General features: G+C 34.8%; 1 protein-coding gene and 1 pseudogene across 2 annotated transcripts; one reads left to right on the plus strand and one right to left on the minus strand.

Annotated features, from left to right (window-relative positions):
• Positions 1-7521: 7521 nt before the first annotated feature.
• On the plus strand, positions 7522-11899 carry LOC112276580 (ABC transporter G family member 29-like; annotated as a pseudogene). The gene is made up of 2 exons (XR_016500250.1): positions 7522-10091; positions 10236-11899. The product of XR_016500250.1 is annotated as an ABC transporter G family member 29-like (transcript).
• Positions 11900-19972: 8073 nt separating this feature from the next.
• On the minus strand, positions 19973-25614 carry LOC112292834 (uncharacterized). Its single transcript, XM_024541700.3, has 15 exons — positions 24882-25614; positions 24532-24633; positions 24301-24381; positions 23912-24121; positions 23580-23624; positions 23257-23324; positions 22806-22890; positions 22357-22521; positions 22186-22236; positions 21895-21978; positions 21421-21722; positions 21200-21266; positions 20982-21067; positions 20734-20837; positions 19973-20571 (listed from the first exon to the last, which is right to left on the minus strand). The coding sequence occupies exons 3-15, from the start codon at positions 24373-24375 to the stop codon at positions 20171-20173; spliced, it is 1743 nt and encodes a 580-aa protein (XP_024397468.1). The 5' UTR covers positions 24376-24381; positions 24532-24633; positions 24882-25614; the 3' UTR covers positions 19973-20170.
• Between the last annotated feature and the right edge of the window lie 79 nt (positions 25615-25693).

The following is a 25693-nucleotide window of genomic DNA, read 5'->3' on the forward strand; positions in this document are numbered from 1 at the left end:
ATGAGGTACTACCAATACTTGTTCTTCTCCCACATGATCATGGAGAAGTCAAATTTGACAATACTTGTGTTAGGAAAAATAGAAGCCAATCTACCACAAAAACATTTGAAGTTGTAGAAATTAGCCATTGTAATAAATCTATTTGACGTGAAATTATGTTTGCAAATCAAAGCTCTTGTCAATGACATCCTTGAAGGTCATCTCTTCCTAGTAGACATGCATTATGGCTCAATGGTCATTTTTAATATCTTTAACAACATGAGTGTCTTACTTAGCCAATTTCAACTACAGTCTGTGTCGACATATGGAAATATACATCAATGACATGAATAATGAACATAAATTATAGAACATCACTTTTGGAATACCCTCATTACTAGCATTATTGTTGCAATTGCATTGGATAATAATGGATGTAATGTTGTCGATGAGCCTAGCAAATAAAGCTACCATATTACAAACCACGGCCTTGGCTTTGGTTGAGAGCAACAAAGTCATAAGATTCATCATAAAGGTGCCTTGATCTTGAACGAAAGCCTCTTCACTTGTGAAAGCCACATACTAAGATCCATAGATGACTAGATTTGAGGCATCATAAGCCATGGCTAAAGTCTTTGCACTATGTAGACCTTATACTTTATACAAACCCACAAAGAATTAAATTAAGCCTTTAAGATGGACTTTTTGTTTATTTAGAAGGCTATTGAATCCTTGGAAGTATGTCACGATAGTAGAAATTATCTCTATAATGACATTAAGTACAAACAATAGCTCACACCAAGAAGGAAGAGTGATATATGTGGACGACTTTTGCACAAGGTACTTATAAGTCATTATGCACCTTTGTTGTAAAAATCCACTCAATATTTTCATGGACAACCACCACATGTGAAATAAGACCAGACTATCTTAAAAACCCAAGATTCTTCTAATCCATAGCAACATAAAGCTTCATCACAAAATAAGACAAAATAGACTAGAATAAAACTGAATGGAACTAAACAGAATAGGACATAAAAGACAAAACTTAGCAATCGGAAATAAAACAGAACAAAACTGAATAAAGCTGAACAAAAAGAGGCAAAACCAAAAGTAGATATGTATTTTTAATAATCTCTTTATTAAGGCCATGATAGTCGATGCAAAGGCAAAGTCTACCATCTTTCTTGGGTGCAAAGAGTACAAGTGTTGCCTATAGTGATGTACTTTTTTAAATGAGGCCTTTTTCTAAGAGTTTGTCTAATGTCTTCTGCAACTCTTGAAGTTCTTTTGGCACTAAGAAATAAATTGATCGACTTGTTGATTTGGTTCCAGACAATAGTTCTATTTAAAAGAAGGCACCTTGATGAGGAGGTATGTTACTAGGTAGGTCAGTTGGAAAGACATCATGATATTTTTGTATGAATTGCTTTGCCCATTCTATCCTTTTGGTTGTCCTTTCTACCGGTGACGTAAGATTTAGAACCACCATATATATATCGATTGTTCATGCTATATTTGCTGCTTCATAAGATTGTCCTTATGAATAAGTCTTTGATTGTAGATTTTTTTTTTCTCTTCATATGATGTGGAGATACAAAGAATCAACTTACATCCTCCATCTTTAAAAGAAATTGTCCTTGATACCCAATCAACTTACTTATTTCTCATCTCTAGCCATGGCATACCTAAAATAATGTCATACCTTAGCTTATTCACATTAAATCTCATTCTTAAGATGTAAGTGTATGTCAATCTCAAAGTTTTATCTTTACACATCTCTATCAATACATCCTCTCAATCATTTGCAAGATATATACTTTGTCTCATGATTGCCTTAGTTTTAATTCCAAGTCGATCGGCAATTTCAATTGAATTATAATTTTCTGTAGAGCCACAATCTACAAGCACTTGACATGGTTGTCTTCTTAGTAGTCCCGTTAGATACATTAGTTGACTCTTTTTATAGTTGTTTGAGACCATGCCATTTTTTTCTAAAGATAGTAGCTATTCATACTATTGGCCCTCGATGCCTTTATTAGAGAGCTCGTTTTCTTACTTTAATTCATTATTGACTTAGTGAATTTGGAGACTATGAACTCGCCTTGTCTTATTGGTGCTTGAATTTTGATGTTTTAAACAACCTTCAATCTAATAGCTTGGCTTCCAAAAATAGAAATATAATCCCTTTTGCAACAATATTTGTCATCTTTGTGATATCAATGATCCTTATAAGGCATCAATCTCTATTGGCATTAGTTGTTGTGCCATAGTATTAGATAGCGGCATAGGACTTTGTACTATAGGTTGTATTCCACAATTTCTAAAATCTATAGCATCAACCTTCTTTGCAATCTGAATTGCCTCTTCAAATGTTTGTAGATTCTTTGGTTCTATCTCTCACTAGACCCCAGGTTTCAAACCTTATAAGAATTGATCCATCGTCTTTGCCTCCAAAACATTGTCAATTTAGAGACACACGGACTTGAATCGGAAGACATAATTTTGTACCGACCTAACTTGTGTAAGATTTGTTAAGTGATTGCATGCTATCTTATCCACATTGATGGACCAAAATTGATTCCTAAACTTGGTATAAAACTCCTTCTAGTCACAAAATCTACCTTGATTTGTATAGCTTTGAACTTCATATTGCTACCAAATGGCTGTCATATCTCTCAAATAATTGACTCCACATATAATTCCTTCAATGGTATTTGCACCAAATATGTAGAAGTATTGTGACATATTGAAAAGCTATTAACATACATCTTCTGGTCTTGAAGTCCCAAAATATGTACTAGGCTTATTTAATTTTAACCTAGCACATGTCGACTCTCTTGTCCTTGATGCTTCTATTTGCCCTTGCAAAGTAGCTATCTAGCCTAAAAGTTGTTGTATTTGAGCTTCCATTTGAGATTGCTCTACTATATCTTCTATACTATAATTTCTCCATTGGACTCCATTATTGTAATGCTTTTTCATCTCTTGATTGACTTTTTAAGAGTAGGTCATAGTAGCCTCAACATAATACCCAATGTGATCACAATAACTAATTTTGGACTAGATGATGATTATTGACATGCTACGAAAAGTAAACAGTTTAATACTTACTTTGATACCAATGAAATATGACCAGACTACCTCAAAAATCCAAGATCCTTCTAATCTATAGTAACATAAAGCCTCATCACAAAATAAGATAAAAAAAACTAGAATAAAAATAAACAAAATTAAACAAAACATAACATGAAAGAAAAAATTGAGCAAATCAAAATAGAACAAAAGAAAATTAAAAAGAAGGATACAAAACCAAATTTTACTAAGAAAAAAGGTTTAAAGCCATACTAGGCTAAATGCCCCAAAAGGCCCTAGTTAGTCCTATTTATTCCTTGTACTATTATCCTAGACTTTCTAGAATGTTCTTAGGTAGTAGGCCCTACTTAGATTACCACCTTAAATTCCTTTTCTAGAAGGTTCTACAGTAAGTCCTACCTAAATAACTATCCTAAATTCTTTGTAGAATGTTCCATATTGGATCCTACCTGGTGTGTTAACCTAGTCCCAATTATAGAAACTTCCATGGTTCTAACTATCTATAGCATGTTACAACATGTCTATGAATTTTAGACATGTACAATCCATCCTTCCAATGAGGTTGTACTACTAACATGAAGTCGATTAAGATGTTGAAAAATTGGTCATCATACAACTTGACATACTTGGCTTTAATTATGAGGTCAAGTTGTTAGAGAGCACACCTCAGTAAAACAATCCCATCACCAACTGCCTTAGCCATCCTCGTCGCAATGCTAGAAATCTATCCAATCATCATTCATTTGCCATCCATACTAATTTCAATTAGTTTTGTCATCTATTTTTAAGCAACAACATCCAAAAGCTTTGCACCCATCGCAAAGTTTACTTTAGTTGTCTTACGATCAAAAAACAAAATGGCAAGAAGGTGGGGGTTGTGCAACTTCAATTGATACTTGAATTGAATTCAAAAATCAAGGTGAGAACTGCCTTACTTTGAATTGATGTTAAGATTAAGCAAAAATATCATTTGCATGTAGAGGAACTTGATGATTTTCTATGAATTCACAATACAAACTACCCTTACAAATAAAGTTGCATGATTATCATTACACCTATTTAAGCAACCTATATGTGACACAATCTTTATAACATCTACAAGACATGCTTCTATTTAAAATGAGGCTCTTCTTGACATAAAATTGATTATAAAGCAAAACAATTGCAAAGAATTAATCTCCACCTTCTATGCTTTGAGGTTGAAATCTTGCTCTCCACCAAGACCAACTTAATTGTTGTTTGCATTTATGAACAACTTAAAAATTGATAATGCTAGTTCATGAGTTAACAAGGATTTCTTATTATTCATATTGAACAACATATTACTAGTAATTATGTCCACAATGTCTTGATTCATTATGAACGTGCATGCCTTTTTAATCTCAAAATAAGTTATAAGGATATTTTTGAAATTTACTTGGTAAAAAAACTACTTCTTTGAGGCAATTGGAAGAGAGTTGTACTTTGCCTATTCTTTGGTGTACTGCAACTTCATATGCGCTATAATGTTGTTTATGTGAAAAAGAATTGAAAATGTTTTTACATTCATCATTCACATTCGCTTACGTCTTATGAGATTGATCTCTTCATGGCCGAGCTTCTTACAGAATAAGCACCAGATTGATAGAACTTGGTTAGTATTCTCAGCTTGTGGATTCAGTGCAAGGCTAAACTTTGTCTCCATAAAGGATTACTAAGGGATTTGTAATTCTTTTATTGTGATGAATTTGACTTGCATACCTCAATATGACTATTATGACTACAAATTGGTATTCCTTTGCACGGATCACATTATGTGATGTCTCTCCTAATCACGTGAAAGAATATCGTTAGGACCTTATTTTAAGGCATCTTGCTAAGCTTATTCTAGGAAAATTAAGGTTTTTTTTGGAAAAAGCCCTAATTTAAAGATGCATGTTTATCTCCCCTTAGATGTTTTATATAAAAGAAGATTACATCTTTGAATTCCCATCCAAAGCCAATTTACCTGAACCAGATTTGGGCCATGGTAAGTTGGGAGTGCACAAGAAAGATAAATTTTAACAAGGGGGAGACACAAATGGATAAAGTTATGAGGTAAATATTGAAAATAGTATTTAATCATTTGCTCTACATGGATTTTCCTTTTACCCTCCAAAATGTGAGAAGTAACTTTTGGTAGCATAGTCCACCGTGGCGATCCCAAGAGATATTCCCCATGGCCACGTAGGCTGCCAGGTGTATGCGACGTGGACCGCACCGTCAGCAAAGTGGACGGCAGTGCTGGACAGGCTGGCCGGCTACCTCCACGTGGGACCGACCACTGGGCCCTCGTGGCATCAGCCTTTGTTGAAGTCCACCCCTAAGAAGAGCCTGGTAGGTACGGCAGAGGAAGCTTCCGAGATTGGTACCTGAGTAGCACCACAAATGCGATGGATGTGCTTGAGTTCTCATCCCAATTTTGAGGTCGTCGTTCGTATATTTTCATTCATCGGATTCGGTGCAATATTATACGTTTAATAATATTTTCTTGTAGCAAATATTTATATATTCTTTGATTTTTTTTTTCATTACTATATATTAGAAATAAAAGAGTATCTTCATCAGACAAGTTATAACATTTGATATTGAGATCAATGTTTATGCTTTTGGTTTAATGATAAAAAAACAAACAAAGAAACAAATGTAAAACAAAAAAGAAAAGAAAGAAGACAATGTAATCTTATTGTGAAAATTTTAAGTGAATTTATTGTTTTAGCTTATATTTTTTTATATACAAGTTACATTGTTGTTTTATAATATAGTTACAAATTCCTTCATGGATTTTACTACAATTGGTGATTCGTTATTACTTTATAATTAAAAATGAATATTATAAATAGTTACATAAACGTATTCCTAATTCAAAATTAAACTGTTATAATTTTTGAAGTGTTGTTGCATATTTTGAGGATGCTAATTTATATTTATTGTAAATTTATATGTATATATATATATATATATATATACACAATCAAACAGACTTTCATTCAATTAGAAAATTATGACATGTTTGTCTTGCAATTATATGTGTTAAACAGTTGAACTTCGTCGAGGTACTAGCTCCGTCTCACATTCCAAACATGAGAAGCTAGTGTGATAATAGTTCTAACGAAGTTATTCGCAGCACCAGCTCTCCAATATTTCAACGAGCGTAATTGGAAATCATCCCTTGAGACGTCGACTGTTGTCAGAATGATTTGTGTCCATGGTTATAGTGACTGCATATGCTTCGCATTGCAGACGGTTTTGGACAAGCTTCACCTCTCGGTCACCAAGAAAGCTAAACTGTCAATTTTGGAGAATGTGAATGGTTTGGTCAAGCCTGGAAGGTATCACAGCTCGCGCCAACTTTGGATCGTAGAAGGTACTGAGTTTCTTGAATAACGTCCATAAAGCAACTTAATAGCCAAATTCACAAGATGAGGTTATTTGTGATGGTGCACAGGATGACTCTGCTGCTGGGTCCCCCTGGCGCTAGCAGGAAGGCTTCCCAAGAGCTCGCGCGTCCAGGGAATGGTGACACTGAATGGCTATACCCATGACGAGTTTGTGCCGCAACGTACAGCAGCATACATCAGCCAGCGCGATCTTCACGTTGGTGAAATGACTGTCCGAGAAACATTGAACTTTTCTGCTAAATGTCAGGGTACTGGTACCCGTTACGTTGAGTTAGCTATTCCATTGTGGTTGAAAATTGCAAACATTTTCTCATCGAGTTCTTCAGAATGCAATTATGTGTGATTCTGATTACGACTCTGATGGTTTTCTATCTTCACTGTGTTTCACTAGAAGTACGTTTCTATGGTTTGTGTTTTATCTACAGAGCTTTTGGAGGTCACTATCAAGGAGAAGGAGGCTGGAATCTACCCTGAAGCAGATGTAGATGTCTTCATGAAGGTCGGTTGCCTTTGCTTCATGTAAATCGAATTTCTTGAGTTGGCATGATTCTGAGTCTCATTGCAAAAAGAACCGACAGATTCTATGTGTAGTCCAATGTGTTTAATTCACTACATTCTCCATTTGATAAATGCATGCTCTGATGCAGCATTTTAAGGGCACTACCAGAACGTTGGGACAGATTACACATTGAGGGTGAGCCTACATTGAGCTCTACGTTCTAATATTTAAGCTTCGAGCAGGATATTTTTGAGTGCATACATAGATTCAGCAGCATTTGGTGTTTACTCATGGAAGCCTTTCTATCAACGTTTCAGCTTTTGGGGTTGGATGTGTGCGCGGACACATTGGTTGGAGATGATATGCGGCGTGGGGTTTCGGGCGGTCAAAAGAAGAGAGTGACAACAGGCAAGGATTACCATTTCATTCTCCACATTATGGATGTTTGAACTGATTGCTCAGCCAGTTGACCGCAAGTTGAATCGTGTTGTGGCTTTAATCGGCATTGAATTGGTGCATGATACAGGTGCGATGTTCGTTGGGCCATGTACCGCACTTTTCATGGATGAGATTTCAACAGGGCTGGACAGCTCTACGACATTCAACATTGTGAGAACTTTAGGCCAATTCTGCCACACCTTAGACAGCACGGTTGTGACCTCTCTCCTTCAGCCTGCACCGAAAACCTTCGACCTCTTCGACGACATCATTCTTCTGTCAGCGGGGCAATGTGTTTAGCACGGATCCTGTGTGCGTGCCATAAGCCTCGTCGAGTCCTGTGGCTTCCAGTGTTCGGAACGCAAGGTCATTGCCGATTTCTTGAAGGAAGTAACCTCGCCAAAGGATCAAGAACAGTATTGGGCCGCCAAGCATCGTCCATATCGCTATATCCCAGTACGCGAGTTTGCCGAACTGTTCAAGGACTTCCACGTCGGTGCCTCAATGATGCAGGAGCTCTCTGTGCCATTTCCGAAAAAGAAAAGTCATTGTGCAGCATTGGCGAAAAAGAAATACGCCATTTCAAGAACTGAGCTCTTCAAGGCGAACTTCGACAAGGAGGTTCTCCTCTTCAAACGCAACTCCATCGTCACAATCTTCAAAACCACGCAGGTGGTGGTGGCAGCTTTCATCTCAATGACAGTGTTCTTCTGGAAAAGATTAGAACACAACACCATTGATGATGCGTCGGTATACTTGAGTGCAGCATTTTACGCAATAGTGTCTATCATGTTCGGTGGATTTGGGGAGCTTGCAATCACAATCGCTCGCGTCCCAGCGATCATCAAGCAACGTGATCTTCTGTTCATTCCGGGGTGGTCTTTTCCCTCTCCGCCCTGCTGCTGAGCATCCCGGGCTCAATACTCCAGTCCGTAGTCTGGGTGGGCATGACATACTAAGTTACAGGATACTCGACCGAAGTCAGTCGATTTTTCAAGCAAATGCTTCTGCTCTTCATGGTGGAGCAAATGGCCTGCGGAATGTTTCGCTTCTTTGCCGGCGTGTGTCGCACCATGATCTTGGCCAACAGTCTGGGCTTCGTCATCATCCTTGTCTCCTTCATGTGGGGTGGCTTCCTCATCCGACGCTCCGACATCCCTGGCTGGTGGATCTGGGCCTACTGGAGCTCCCCTGTGTCTTACTCTCAGCAGGCAATCAGTGTCAATGAGCTTCGCGGTGAACGCTGGCAACACGTAAGGATCTTTAGTTGAGTCCCCTCTACTAATTTTTTCTGCACAGTTTATTTCCAAAGCAGAAAAATGCTTAACACCATGTCTACGTGTTTGGATTAAAGCCAGCACCTGGCATGAACCAGACTGTGGGAGTGGCCGCTCTGATAGGCCCGTGGTCAGCATCCGCAAGATTACTGGTATTGGATCCGTGTCGGCGTGCTTGTGGGGCTGACGATCATCTATAACATTGGCTTCACCATTTCACTTGGATTCATGCCTGGTAATGTTACACTTATTCAGATCCGAACTTTGAGTCTAATTTATTATGAGTGAGCTGATCTTTTTCCAAAGCTGGCTTCATAGATTAGTCGTTTGATCAAGTACATCGATGCGAACAACGACGTATTGGCCATGAAAATCAGCTACCGGAATGCCGCAAGCGATTATGTCGGAAGAGGATCTAGCAATGAAGGAAGCAGCCAAAGCAGGAACCTCCCTTGATACAGAATCTTCACTAGAATACCGTTCTACATCACGAAGAGCTGCAGTGCGGCCGCAGAAGACAACCTCGAAACGAGAAGGACAGCTGAGTCGAAGTCGGTGTTCAAGTAACAGCAACAGGAACATGGTAGTGCCCCAAGCGGCGAGGGGCATGGTCCTTCCCTTCGAGCCCTTGTCGATCTCCTTTAAATGTATTAATTACTACGTCGACATGCCCCCTGAAATGAAGCATGAAGGTGTGAAAGAGACGAAGTTGAAGCTGCTCAGCAACATTACAGGCTCCTTCAGACCTGGTGTGCTGACAGCTTTAGTGGGTGTGAGTAGAGCCGGGAAGACGACTCTCATGGACGTCTTGGCAGGGAGAAAAACTAGTGGATACGTAGAAGGCGACATTAGAATCTCTGGGTATCCCAAAGTGCAGGAAACATTTGCCAGGATTTCGGGATACTGCGAGCAGAATGACATCCACTCCCTCAACTCGACGTGCGCGAGTCCCTTGTGTACTCTGTTTGGCTTCGTCTAGACCCCGGCATCTCCGATGAAGACAAGCTGAAATTTGTGGACTAAGTGATGGAGCTTGTGGAGCTGAGCCTTATCGAGCATGCATTGGTGGGGTTGCCTGGGACTTCCGGGTTGTCGAAAGAGCAAAGGAAACGACTTACCATTGCGGTGGAGTTGGTGGCAAATCCTTCCATCATCTTCATGGATGAGCCTACCAGTGGGCCTCGACGCTTGAGCCGCTGCCATTGTGATGCGCACTGTGCGTAACACTTTGGACAGGGGAGGACTGTTGTGTGCACCATCCATCAACCCAGCATTGACATCTTCGAAGCTTTTGATGAGTTGCTTCTTCTGAAGCGTGGAGGACGGGTGATTTATAACGGGCCATTGGGACACAATTCTGAGAAGCTTATCGAATACTTCCAGGTATGTCAAGGGATTGAATCTCTCTTTCATGATCGAGATGCACCCTTAGTTAATACTTCGGTTTCACGTATTTATGCATATGGTAATGTAGCAATAAGGTGCACGGGGATGATATATTATGTTTGGTCGTGCTGTACTTGATAGGCTATCCCTGGAGTTACCAAAATCAAAGAAGGGTACAACCCAGCTACGTGGATGCTGGAAGTGACGAACAGAATTGAGGATCAACTCAGTGGACTTCGCGGAGCTTTACTTGACATCTTACCTCTACCAGTGAGCCAAATTTGTATCCTTCCAGACACGTTCAGCTACTCTTTCTAATGATCGAAGCGTGTAGTGATGCGAGGCTGGAATTTTGAGATTGATGTGAGATGGGTGGACTGACATGCAGCCACAACGTGCAACTTGTAGAGGAGCTCAAAACTCCATTACCAGGTTCAAAAGATTTGTGCTTCAAAACGCAGTACTCGCAAAATTATTTCAACCAGCTCAAGACCATCTTGTGGAAGCAATTTATCACGTACTGGCGCAGTCAGGATTACAACCTCGTACGCTTTATCTTTACGTGGGTAATAGGGTTGATTTTGGGCAGCTTGTTCTATCAGGTTGGAACCAAAAGGTCAGGTCTTACGCACAAACTCCTGACCCAAAATTCCAGTACCTTTTGTTGGTTGCGGTCGTGTTCAGCATCAATTTACCCAACTGAGAATTGCAGAGCTGAACCGTTGATAGAAAGGCTTCCATGAGTAACGGATGAACATGTTGGTTTATTTGTCATTCAGTTCACATATTACTTAAAGCGTATGTATTCTTTATTAAGACAAGTTAATATAGTTCTAGAGTGCATTGAGTTTGATTTCTAATATGGTATCAAAGCTAGTATATTGAGAGAATATTGTAGAGTTCGTCTTTTGCAACTTAAATAGGGAGAGTCATTCAAGGAGAGTAAAGAAAGATTTTTCTTCTTTCTATATTATTTATTCTTTCTTGTATTCATACATTTGGAGTATAGAAACATGGATCCACTTGTGAGAGACATGACAAATTCTATGAAGTTGGAAGGAACTTTGAACTATATGTTATAGAGCTTCAAAGTTCAAATGGTTCTAATACAAGAAAACTTGTGGAGGTTAATAGAAACAACCACATTGCATATTGATAATATTAAAGAGTCCTCAACATCTTCAAATGCCACAATTGCACTTACACACTTTGCTACAATAAGTCAAGTTCAGGTCAATACATGTACAATGGTTTCTACTACATAAGATTGTATTAGAGCTTGCTGTATTATCACCTCTATAATATGAGAGTCTATTATTTTTCATATTATTGGTATACTTGAACCACAAGCTACTATGAATGCACATTTTAATGCATTTGACTTTGACAATACATAGTTCTTAGATTTTGGAGCCAACTCACATGTAATTAGAAACAAATAGTTACTTTAAGAAATTAAAGAGTTAAATTATTTCTAATATTAAAACAACTAGAAGATAGACTTTTCATATACTTGGACAAAGAAATATATCTATTGAGAAAAATAAAGAAAATAAAAAATATTTATTTTTACTTTTATTGATGACTACATATAAAAGACTTAGTAATATTTCTTATAAGAAAAATTAGAAACAATTGATAAGTTCAAAGAATTTAAGAAATTAGTAGAAAAACCAAGCAATATAATCAAATACTTAGAATAGATCATGGAGGAGAATATCTATTAAATAAATTCTTAAATTTTTGTAAATAAGAAGGGATTAGAAAAGATCTCACAATAGCTTATTGTCTCCTATGGAGTAGTTTAGCAAAAAAAAAAAAAAAAAAAAAAAAAAAAAAAAAAAATTAAGCTTAGAAAAAATTAGAAGGATCATGAATGGAACAAAAATACATATAGCTTATTACTATATTTCTTCAATGTACAAGAATAGATTGGATTCAAAAGATTTATCTACTTTATTCATTGAATATAACAAAAATAGTGATGTGTATTGATGTTATGCCATTCTTAGATATAAGATGATTATTTCTAAAGATGTTTCTTTTGACAAAAAAAAAATTGACCTAAAAATCAATATATCTTAATTTCAATATCAAAAAGAAATATTTATTTGTTAATTAATCAAAATATATTATTTAATAATACAAAAAAATATTATTAAGTCATTTTTTAATAGACAGACATTCATTGAATCAACAAAAAATATTCAATAAAATGAATCAATGATTAATATTCTATCAAAAGAAATATTAAATTGAGCTTATATTGATAAATATAGTTTTTATTTTTTTATTTTTTATTGAGACAAATTTTCTTATAAGAAGATCTATAAGACCTAAAAAAACCATCATATAATTAAATGATTACCACATTTATGTATCCACAAAAGATTATAATATATGCCACTTGGATTTAAAAAGTTCAAACACAACATAAAATAAAGAATTGAACATTCAAGGAGAAAACATTAATTTTACTCAAACCTATAATGATGCAGGTTAGAGAAGAGTAATAGAAGAAGAAATGGATTTTATTACTAAGAATAAAACTTGAACATTGAAAGAATTACCTGAAAAAATAATATCCCATATCATTAAAGTAGGTCTTCGAGTTAAAACTTAGCTACAACCAACCAACCATGCAAAATGAAGACTAAATTAGTTGTAAGAAGATTTAAATAAACGAAAGGTATCAATTTCACAAAAACCTTTCTTCATGCTATTAAATGGTCAACTATTTGAACAACTGTAGCTTTAACAACTACTAATAATTGAAGTATATATCATATAGATGTCAAAACAATATTTCTTAAAAGGCATACTCAAAGAAGAAGAATATATGCATCAATCAAATGGATTTATTTTAGCTAGTAATGAAAGACTAGTGTGTAAATTCAACAAATCTATCCATAGGCTGAAACAATCACCTAAAGTTTGGTATGAGAGAATTGATTGTATTCTCAAAGATATTAATATGAGTAAAAGTAACTTTGATGCAAACTTATATTATATACACAAGGATGGTAATACTATTATTCTCATGTTATATATTGATGACTTATTTATTAATAGAAGTGATACAAAGATTATAGCTTAGTTCAAATAATATCTTAAAAATACTTTTGACATAGTTGATCTTGGCATTATTCAAAGATATTTAGAAGTAGATTTTGTGAAAACATCAAAAAAATAAAAAAAATATAAAAAAATTAACCACCAAATAAAATATGCAAAGGATATTTTGAAGAAATTTGGAATATTAGATTATAAATTTTCATACACCACTATTAGAAGGATTAATATTTGCTAACAACAATTTAATTATGTATGATGCAATAATATTTTTTTAACTAATTAAAAATTATATTTCTTACTATTACTATATTAGACATTACATATGTAGTTGGTAAAGTTAAAAAAGTTATGTCTAAACTAGAAGAAATACACTTGAAAGCAACAAAAGATAGTTTACATTATATCAAACAGACAATGAACTATGGCATATACTATCAAAAAGAAGTTTTTTGCACTCCAATTGAATTCATAGATATAAATTGGGATTCTTGTATAGAAACTTGAAGGTCAATTGGTACATTTATATTCACCATGGAAGGTGGTTCAATCAACTAGCAAAGTTTTGTTATCTCTAATCTAAATTATCCAAATACAAATAATATTGACATATATTGTGACAACCTAGGTACTATTAAACTTGTATAAAATCCTATGTTTGACACTAAAACTAAGGTTATTGAAATTCATCATCATTTCATTTGAAAAAGAATATTAGAAGAAAAAATCTAAATATTCTATATTAATATTAATTAATAATTAGCAAATTTACTGACAAAATTATTGTGTTGTATTGAATTTGAACTACTTACAATAATTATCTTTGTTGAATTGAATCATATATATATATATATATATATATATATATAATAAAATTTTATTTATTGTATTCTACTATTGGAGTATTAATAATCTAATTATTGTAATGCCTTGTAATTTTTTAATTTATTATTTATTTCATATCTTTGGCAATTTGTTATTATTATTCATGTCATTTTCCATTATAAATTCTTATAAAATAAAAATTTCTAATTAAGAAGATATTTTAGTATATTAATAAAAAAATTAAATTAAAAAAATAAAAAATATATATATTCATCTATTTTTTTCTAGACTCATGTTGCCATATTCTAAACAATCTGCATGGAGTAGGACTATGATCAATAGCAAACAATTATGCACGTGAGTGATTACAGCCCTCATGCCCTTCTATATATATATATATATATATATTCTTATACATCATTTTTTGCTACAATGATGAATGGCATTACATGCAGCAACTCTTTAGTCATGTAGGTAGTACATGTCATGCTATTAAAATTTAACAAAAAATAAAATAAAATAAAATAAACAAACAAAAAATATATAAATATATCAATCTTGTAATCAACCTTTGATCAATGCATTGTTATCAATGAGTATCAAACTTGGGCCTCTAAAAGGATCTTGGTTCTACTAAAAAACTACCAATGTTGCACTGATACCATTGAGCCATCTTTGCATTAGAGTGCCAAGACCATTTGACCATTGAATCGCTTGTATTATCTTCATTTGTATGCATACTCTCTCCTTACAATCCACTACTATTAGTACTCTGTTAATGATATGAAGTGCCTTAGTCACTTCTAATAAAAAATCCATATGCTCAAGCAATTTGATTAAGTTGATTAGATAGTCGTACCCATCTTTCTTGCTGTGAAAGTCCTTCAGTGATTTTGAAGCCTTCTTATAGTACAAGATACTCATTGATTTGATAGTAATAATACAATCAACATCATTCTATTGATATCTGTTAAATATACATTTCCAATAAATCACTATTAATCACTAAGTAGATGTATAGAAGAGGCAACATAGATTGCTTAGTACTTCTCTTGGTACAATAACATGAACAATACAAGATCAATTAATAGCTAGCTCATTATCACTAAATCAAAAGAAAGAAGATGTAACCTCGATCACTATATCTAAAAAACAAATACTTGCACCTTCAAGACATCTTTTTTTCTATACTAATCACTAATAAAAATGATAATTTGAATACTTAAGTGGCTACAAGAATAAGCAAGAATAAAAAGTAGAATAATTGCTTGTTGGTTGAATAGACACTACTAATATTCTCATTCTAGACCAAATTTGAGAAGAGATTTTGGCATTATTCATCTAACATTTATCCACTCAGATTTAAGTTTTGAGCAAGTAATATAATTATTTATCCTTCCTATTAGGATTTCATTCAACAAATAGTTTTGAGTATGTGCTTGATGGACCAACATGTTAGTTTATTTTCATTGAGTTTACATATTACTTAAAGCATATGTATTCTTTATTAAGACAAGTGAATATAATGTCAGATCACACTGAGTTTAATTTTTAATATATATCCTTGTCCTAGTTAACCAATATCTATTGCCTTTGCTTGCACAATTTCAACTCTATTCAAAAATATCTGCCCATTATCTACTCCCCCTATGTCATCCTACCCTCTGCTTATCTATTGATAATGAGGCTTGTCTCCCTATCTTTGATGGCATGGTAGTAAGCCTTAATTCTAGCCACCATTGGCTTAGATTAGGAATATATGTTATATATGGAGGATATATTTTAATAACATATGTTTTTGACTAATGAAAAGATATTTTATAATAAAAAAATATATTTTGACTATAATATAACAATGATTACAATGTTTATAAAAAATAGTTTTATATTAGTATTATATATAAAAAAAATGTTGAATAAAATTAATCTTTTATTAAATTAATCCATCCATCATCACTAATCAACACAAGGATTGTTTAAATCTTCTTCATCATAAAATCTATTATTTGTGTTTGGATTAATAAAATCACGGTTTTTTTATAAATATAATCTATACAATCATGAAAATATGATTGGTAACAATATTCATCAATAGCTACTATTAAAAAATTTGAAAGTATAAAAGAGATGAAAGATAATATAGATACATTTGATATAGTCAAGGATATGTTGTTTGCAAACATTGCTCTAACAAGGATTGCATTGATTTTAAGTGTAATAGAAGAAGAATTTATTATGAACCAAATAATCATATTTGTCAATAAAATAGTGAAAGTCAATTGTAGGGTAGTACACAATAGCACTTGACAGTTTGAAATACTTTTCATATTCATTGACTTCTTTCTTTTCTTTCATATCATTTATTTACTTGGTGTTTGCAACCAACAAAGAAAAAAATATCACAATTATTTGCTACAAGAATTCCACCTAAAAATGTTGTTATTGTCTCATAAGAGAGTGATTTTAATAGCAAAGTTATTCCTTGTACTATTTATAATGAGTGGCAAAGATTCCATCATATTGCACTTGTTGGTTGTTCACCTAATCTATGTTTTATAAAACTTTACATATTGCTAAATATCACTTTATTTATCAATGTGATAAAGACAATGATGTAACTTTTCTATTTTTTGCACATTTCAATTAAGTTGGACTTACAAAAAGGTACATTTCTTCTATCTTTATCAATTATACATACAAAACAAATAGATTTAAAATGCCTATGTTGAATATTGTGGAAATCACAAGTTTTAATACCTCTTTTATCATTACTATTGTTTTTCTCCAAAATGAAACAAAACTTTTTTTTTGTTGGACATTAATCCAATTTCTTCAATTACATAGAGATATTTAACTTGTAAGCATTGGTGATGAAAAATATTTTTCATTAATAAATATCATTAGACTAATATTTTTCACTTCAAATATCTTACTTTTCATTTGGCATATTTAAAAAAAAAAAAATGTGTTAGAAAATTATAAGAAGTATTTCTCAAGCAAGACAAAAATATGATGGTCTTCATTTCTTATAGATTAGACGATTGTATTTAGTATTCTTTTTCAAGAGCTTTTTGATCTGAAATGGTCTAATCTTTGCAACAAGTATATTTTTATTATTACTCATGTAGTTGTTGTATACTTACAAAATATTTGGATACCATACAAAAAACGATTTGTTAAAGCATGGACAAATAATTTCCTTCATATTGGAACTATTACTACATCACAAGTAGAAGGTCAACATTCAAATTTGAAAACATATTTAAAAGTATCTACCAAAGACATTTAAGAAGTGTAAATTTCTCTCTTTTATTTTTTTAAAAATTCAACAAGAGAAATCAATGCTTAAGAAAATTCAAAATAAACTTGTGTATCTCATCAATACAATATTGGTTTTTTTTACCAATATTGTAAAATATATTTCTCTATATGCTCTTAATCTTGTTTTTGAACAATATAAATATTCAAGAGCAATAATCAATGATAAAAAATTCTTCCTATACAAAGACAATTACAAACACATTTAATCTTCCATATAAGCATCATATTTGAAGTTTACTAAGAAATGGTGGTGTTTTGATAATTATAGATTTTTATCATTAATATTATTTGGTAAATAATTTTAAATTATTAATTACAATATTACTATAAATTTAACTTTCTTTTGAAGTTTTTTTCCATATCTATGATTTTGTTAATTTATATTTAATCAAATACTTTTCCACCAATAAGAGAAAGTGTGTGATCTATTATTAGAGCTTGCAACAATTACTATAAGGTTAGAAAAGTGGAGAATAAGTTGTCCAAAAGAAAGGCCACATGGAGCAAGGAACATATCAAGAAGTGAGATGCATGTTGAGACATCAACATAATGCTCTCCCTCATAGTTTGAAATTATTGAAGCAGCAACAACAATACATCTTTGCAAAAACTACAGATGTATTAAACATAATATTTATACATGTCCTACAAAAGTGACTTTTTTTTCGTATTTATTGATAAGTGGATAAAAAATATATTCTAATTTATAAATGTAATCTGCTAAAGATGATTTATATAAAAATAGAGGTTTGTATATTATTTTAATAATTTAGATTATAATTTATTTAAATTATAGTATTAATGACAAAAGTGTATATTAAAGGCATGTGTATAATGGATGTCAAAATGCAATGTGCACTACAAACATGGTTTCTACCATCATGAATTAATTTAGCTTGAAGAAATGCAAACTTGTAAAATAATATCATTACCAAAAGAATTTATTTTAGTTAATTACATCAATTCTATTCTATGCAATGTTACATATTTCTATCAGTTAATCGATAAATTAATATTTTATAAGACTAGATATTTCTTATGTAGTCAGCAAAATGAGTAGTTTTATGTTTCAAGCTTAAGAAGTTTACTTAGAAGTAGCTAAACATATTTTACAATATATCAAGCATACTTTGAATTATAGGATCTTTGATCAAAAGAAACATGATTGTTTAGCTAAATGATATACAAATGTTGATTGGAGATCATATTTAATCAAATATCAATCTATGGAAATGTATATTTTTACATTAAGAAGAGGATCAATGAGTTGGCAAAGTAAATAACAATTGACCATTTCAAGATCTTCAACATCCAAATATTCAGCTCTGAGTGATGGTGTACATGAGATAGTTTTACTATAGAGACTTCTTTGTAAATTATGGATTAAGAATGTTACAAGCATTCTTCTTCATTGCAAAAATAAAGAAATAGTTTTTGAATTAAAATATTTTATTACAAACATCATAAATGTATACTGTGACAATCAAGATGTAATCAAACTAGCACAAAATCCAATTTTTCATGCAATGACAAAACATATAAAAATTCTCCATCATATTCCACATGTTTACACAAAATGGTTGTTTATTATTATATATTTATATTAAAAACTAAATGAAAATATTAATCTTAAGTAAAAAGTATTAAAATTGATTACTAAAAATATATGTTTAAAATAAATTTTATTTTGAATTTTAATTTCTAAAATTATAAATAGAAATCTTATTTTGAAAAGATTTTAATATGATTTATATTTTATTATGATAAAATAATAACTAAACTGTTGTATACATATTATTTTTATACTTTAAAATAATTCTTCCAATAATTTATTATAATTTTTTTAGATTATGTATTTATTTATTTGAAAAACTTAATGCTGGTTGTTTCTATTTCATCTACATTTTATCTTCTAATATAGAATTTTTTTTTATTTATAGTTTTTCTTTCATTTGCACCACTTCATTTCTAATTCTATACAATTATAAATTTGTGCCTAAATATGATGTAATAATTATACAACCAATTATAATGGTTGTTGAAAATATCCCAAAAAATTCATTATTACCATTATTATAGCAACTATGACTATAACAATTTAATTGAATGTCTTTATTATCATCAAAGTTAATGGTCTATAATGAAATTATCAAATTGGGATATTAAGAATCTTTCAAAACTTCATAAATATAAACAATAGCATCAAATCACAAGACGAGTCCTTAACTAAGCAGAAGGGTCAGTTGTGTAAGTTACCTCCACAGAAAATCAAGTAAGCTGTCACACATTGTAATCTGAAGCTAAGGTTTTCATTGCTTCACAAGTTCATCAGCATTGCACCCATTGAGCCAAACTTTTGTGCTACTCGTAGCAGCAGCTAAGTCATGGATCTAGGAGATCCACGTCGATGAGCAATACCACATTAATATTGTGAAGTTAAGAAGAATCCAATCACGCATCACAAGCCTTCCAGAGAACAAAGGCACACACTCAAACACACACACAATACCCACAAGTGGAAAATTATACTCCACTACAACAGTGCTGACAAATTTCACGATATCTGACATGCTGAGAATTATAGTGGTGAAAGCAAGCCCAGTAGACTGGGTCTCCCAGTTGAAGAAAATCAACTCTCATTCGAACAGAAAAGAAAAAAATAAGAAAAAAATCAAAAGCAATTGTATTAAGCTATATATTTGAAGCTATAATGTTGGTATTATTTTGAAACAAATGGATCTGCTCAAAGAGACGCACATACTAGTGCAGTTTCTCATGCGCTATGCTAAAGCAAAATGTTAATGAACCAATACTTGAATGCAACCGAATCGAGGTTTCCTGAGAGTAATTGGACTTGATCAACCTGGATTTGCTTCTCTTAGTGAAGAGGAGGGTTGGCGGTGTTTATAAAATGGGCGAGTGCGCATCGTGAACCACAAGGTGAGTGTGGCACTCAGAGCGCACAATAAGGCGAGAACAAGGAGGGAGGAGCCGAAGCACCGGGTGCCCATGCATGTGTTCTCTGCAACTGGGATCGGTGAGTGGCTTCTGTAGACAGCGGCTTCTTTGTCGTATAGAACACCAACGATCTTAGCGGACAGGAAATAGGCCCCCAGTGGAGCACCCAGTGAATTAATCTTGTATAAAGTCGCAAAATGCTGAAGGCCAAACACTTCAGCGAGTATAGGAGGTTGGATGCTCCAATGGGAACCATACGCCATGCCTACCATACAGGATCCGACGTAGAGGAATGATACTCCTGCGTACCCAAAACGTTGAGTGTCAAACAGCGAACATAAGAAGCTAACCTATCTAGATACAGTACACTTGTATCAACAAATTGGCACAGAATGAAATGTACAACATGGAGAGACTGAGGAGAGAATTATGGGCTTGAAAATGGAAGCATGTTTGAACTCACGTCCTGTGGAGAGAAGAAGGCAGCAAGTGCTCATTAGGAATTGCGCCATGAGCAAACAAACTGGGCGTGGATACCCTCTTTCTAAAAGAAGATCTGAACCGTAGCTGCATTGACATACAATGGTGACCAAGTCATATGAAGAACTCATTGTAGGTATTTCAACAAATGGACAAGGAAATTCACCATTATACAAATGTCACAAGGAGGAGACTTCCTTGAGGATGACGATGATATGACCATGAACGTACCCTCCCAGTAGGCGGCCAAAACAGCTCCAAATGCTGATGAGCCCCACGTATACGACCACTTCGGTTTCTCCTAGTGCCTGTCCAATCTGTGAAAAAGAAAAGAAAAGAAGTTACTGAAGCATCAGCATTTATGATATTTGTTGACATGATAGTTGTTTCAGTTTGCAAAAGATACCTGCGACAAGAACGGTTTTAAGGACTGTAATTTAAATAATGACCTGAGCAAAGTTGTTGATGATGGTCAGGCCAGTGCCGCCGCCAACAGTGACCACCAACGTTATCAACCTGAAGCACTCATGCAGACACTGGTCAACAAGCTCCCATGACTGATGATCATATTTCTAGGCTCAAGCCTGAATTCTGTAATCAATTCGGGAAGATTTTAAAAAAACGTTGCAATTCATGCGTAGTAGAGATTCTTTGGGTCAAAGGCTCCCACCAGAAATCAATGCCAAGCAAGCTTGTCGCTAACGAGGCTTCATGAAGTTTCTCTGTGCGGAGAGCTTCCATTTTGTTACGCTTAGAGACCACAATGTCATCATCACTTTCCACATCAGATGAGCTTTTTAAAGCGGCCAACTCCTCCCCCTCGTAGATATCGTCAGGCTCAGGTTGGAAAGACTTGTTCTTGTACATGGACCCTCGTCTTGATAACTCTTTGAGACTGATTCCTTCCTCAACATCATCACTATGGTTCCAGCTTATGTACAAGGATATCAAATCCACTGGTCTTCGTATAAGCTATCATCGCAAAACATTATTTCAAGGGTAATTAAGCACAGTTGTTTCCGAAAAAAAACTTTCACACAACTTGCATACAAATAATCATCCTGATATAGTAGTCTCGAAATGATTGACATTAATACAGAGGTTTTATACGGGTTACAAACTTGAGCTAGAAAAGAATCCTCACCGGAACAATGAACATAATCGAAGCGAGACCAAGCATGATCGTCAAGAAGAACGCAAGTAGCGGTGTTCCCGGTTGTAAAAGAGCCTGCAATCGCAGAGTTTGTCAGAAATTCAAGGAGCATCCTTACATGGCTTCAAACAATACCAGTTAAATCTGTCTCAAGTCAATTGCTAGGACTGAACTTTACCCCTCACAATATACGACAAACAAGAAATTTGTATCTTGATTGTGTGCACCATGGCCCGCCTTAATAAAAACAAACCACTTAACGTGATTAGATTCGAGTTTTACCTTGATAAAGATGACGAGCATGAGAAAGATTCCGAGAAAAATCAGCAGCCCCTGCACCCAGAAAAAGGATCAGCATTTTATTGAATAACTTGAATCTACCCAAAGTGATTACACCGAGGAAAGACTTCAGAAACTAGGACATCTGGATGAATCGAGGTGTTGTATACTTACGTAAGTGAGATGAAATCGTTGCTTGACATCCTCAGCATCTTGAACATGACCCTCAGAAGGAAAAGGTCTGGTTAGATATGCAAGAGCAAAGCCAGCAATTGATGGCGCAAGAGCAACTAACAGGAGAAACCGGTCGACATCTGGCGCCATAAATACCTCATAAATCTGGGTGCGATACATGAGTTAGATAACCACCGATGTTCACAGCAAGGTAATGCACCAGACATATTCCAAGTGATACCATCTGGTGAAATCCAGGAATTTTCGCTACAAGGTAGGCATGAAAACTGATACGCAACTACACACATGGACGATTACTGAAAAAAAGGAAAAGAGAAATATAAAAATAAAAGCAAGAAGTTCGAGTCTCTGGTGACAGTAAACAAAACATTAGAACCGTGATTAATCTATGTAAGGCAATCCAATACTTTCTCTTAGAGGAGATATACCAGGACGAACATGGCGCCACTCAATCCCACTTGTGCTTTCAGGATGCCCATAGCTGTCCCTCGGTGGTCACCAAAGCTTTCCAAGCTGTACAAGTACACAAACTATTAGATGAGCTGGAAAAGAATAGGGGAAAAGATTAACACATCCAAACAGCAACAGTGGCCATAACCGTGAGGAGACGAAGTATTCAGAAATAGCTAATCGTTCTGATGCAACAAACAGGTTGACTATTATTAATTTCCATTATGTCTTCAATATTTCAATGGCACATAAAGTCCAACCTGGTTGCTGTTGTGCCTCAAGTAGAACTTGCTTTATATCCTGAAAATGCGAGGTGATTAGCCTCAAAGCTCCGATACAGAATCATTAATTTCCCTAAAGCTTGCGATAACATTCGTCTGAGACTCAACAAATTGGCAAATTGCCAACAGCGATGAGGAGGATGCTTACGTTGTTATGATGCAAGCAGTATCTACGTAAATGTCCCCACCATTACCGAGAGTGAAATAGATACACAGCTACCTTCCCAAACCAACATGCACCATTTCTTGGTTAGTTTTCGAACTTAAAACCAAGTGCCTTCACTCCCTTCCATGAACGACACATCTAATATGTGTTGATTGGTTTGAAATTTCTGGTCACCATGAACTGAAGTGAATCATATCCATACTGTTGGAAAAGGAACCAAAATTGTTGCATATTGAAATCCTCTGTTCTATATCAACTCAACACAAGCGCAAACAAAAATCAAGACTCCGGAAGCCGACACTTACAAGCCAAAATGACGGTGCCACAGCTCCAATGAGGGTCATCCAAACCTGAACACACATACTTCATCTTTTGACGCAATGTTCGATTGAAATAACAAAATGTGAAAGTCTTTCTTGTGTGGACAGAGTTAATATGCAAACCAGAATAGTTATACGTTTGAAGCATATACCGACAGTTAACATTCTACCAAGACACCGATTCAAAACAAGAATCGCCTCCGCCCTGCACTCTCTTATTCCAAAAGAAACAAAATGGGAGCATGTTTGGCAGCAGGCACCAACTAAAAGAAAATAAAAGATTCGTGACTAGCATTTGCAAAGAATTAGAACCATACCATGCTGTAACCAAATAAGTGAAAAAAGGAGCCGATGAAAACGGTGACCCAAGGAGGGTAATAGTTGTAAAAGAATCCCGAGAATAGACCTAGAACAGATCCAAAGTCCTTTGCGGCACCTACATCGTCCGTTTGCTCTTGTGTGTAGTGAAGAACATCTTTCAGGTGTCCACTATAAACTGCATACGTGTACGTGAGGCCCCCACAAGCCTGTAGTCGAAAACGCATGAAGCAGTTTAATTACAGACCCAAAATTGTAAACCAATCAACAAGTTCACTTGTTACCAAGCCCAAAATCTCACGCTGCACGCGTTTGTTTCTTCTGAGGAATGAATTTCGAGGTGAAAGATCCTCTAATTTACTTCTTTTTTTTCTTTTTTGTTCCTCACCATAATGACCATGTTGGAAGAGAGGCCCAGCCACCGATCCATTCGGGGCACACACGTCCTTGGTTGTGAATCCATGTCGAACTGCAGAGCATTCAACTCAACCATATGTAACCAAATTTGAAGACAAGACTGAAAACGATGAACAATTGCAATGCCGAATTGATGATTATGTAGATGTGGTGCAAGGAGAATCAATCCCTGTAAACTTTACTGAGAGAGAAAGATGATTACCGCAATTTGATAATCGTGCAAAGAAAGTTGCGCTACCACATATTTGTGCTAGCTGTAAAGCTAAGATTCAACCAGTGAACCCTATAAGGTAATAATTCACATCTGCACAACATTCGACTAGGTGTCAGCAACGCCAAAGAGTCCGACCTTAGGGACCAGTTTGATAGAACACGTGAATAAATTAACCCCAGCATTTCACAGATTTCTTAACCGAAGTTAATAAGGCTAGTTGAGTAATAAAGATTATATCTAATCCTTGTCTGAAAGCGGCGATCTGAACCTCACGGAATGGAACGAAAACTATCTTCCAGAAAAAGCAGAGGTCTGAAGTTCACAGTGACGAAGCTTACGCTGCTAGTTTCAGCTGGAGAAGCTTGATCTAGGTGTTCACTGCATCGATTCTCCCCTGGCCTAACATAGCACAAAGGAGATCTGGCCACCACAGCTGAAAAGATCAAAGTTGAAGCGGGGAAAAAATGCTTGTGTTCATGTCCCCCTCCTCACCATTGCAAATCCTCTACATCCGCTGTCATATCTGAATCCTCCTCGCATCTAGCTTCTAAAACTAACTCCCATCTTCGAAGCGCATTGATGAAAATGTTAACAAAAACTTCAGTTCCTGCAATCAGCCGACACCTCTCACTGTAGCTGACTAAAACTTGCTCATCGTCTCTTCCTCGTGTACATTGCACGTGATCGGATGCAATCAGTGATATGTCAGCACTATGTTATCGCCCCTGGAGATCACTACCAGTCCCGAAATGTCGGTCCAGCAGCAACTCACAACACCCCACGACTGGATACCCATCAACCCTAATGGAACCCACGGAGATAACACTTCGACGAAAGACCGCCACTGTTGACTTCGGACTGGAGGATCTGCCATGGTCTCTCATTCAGGGACTCTATCAGACCACCCACCTATCAAATCGTGCTGCCACCTTTAGCATTGCAGTCGCCAACTTGAAACATCCTACGATAAAATTTAAAAAATTAAAAAATTAAAAATTAAAACCAGTAGTGGATAGCTTCATGTAGCTTCACCAGATAGAAAAAAGCTGTCAGTTAGATCAGCCAGATTTGGAGTAGTCTAATAGAAGCATTCGCTAAAAGAGAGAAGTCTTCAAACTGCTCACTGAAGCATCACAGCGCAAGTGTAAAG

Source organism: Physcomitrium patens, chromosome 2, assembly GCF_059467195.1.
Source record: "Physcomitrium patens ecotype Gransden chromosome 2, ASM5946719v1, whole genome shotgun sequence".
Classification (NCBI taxonomy): domain Eukaryota; kingdom Viridiplantae; phylum Streptophyta; class Bryopsida; order Funariales; family Funariaceae; genus Physcomitrium; species Physcomitrium patens.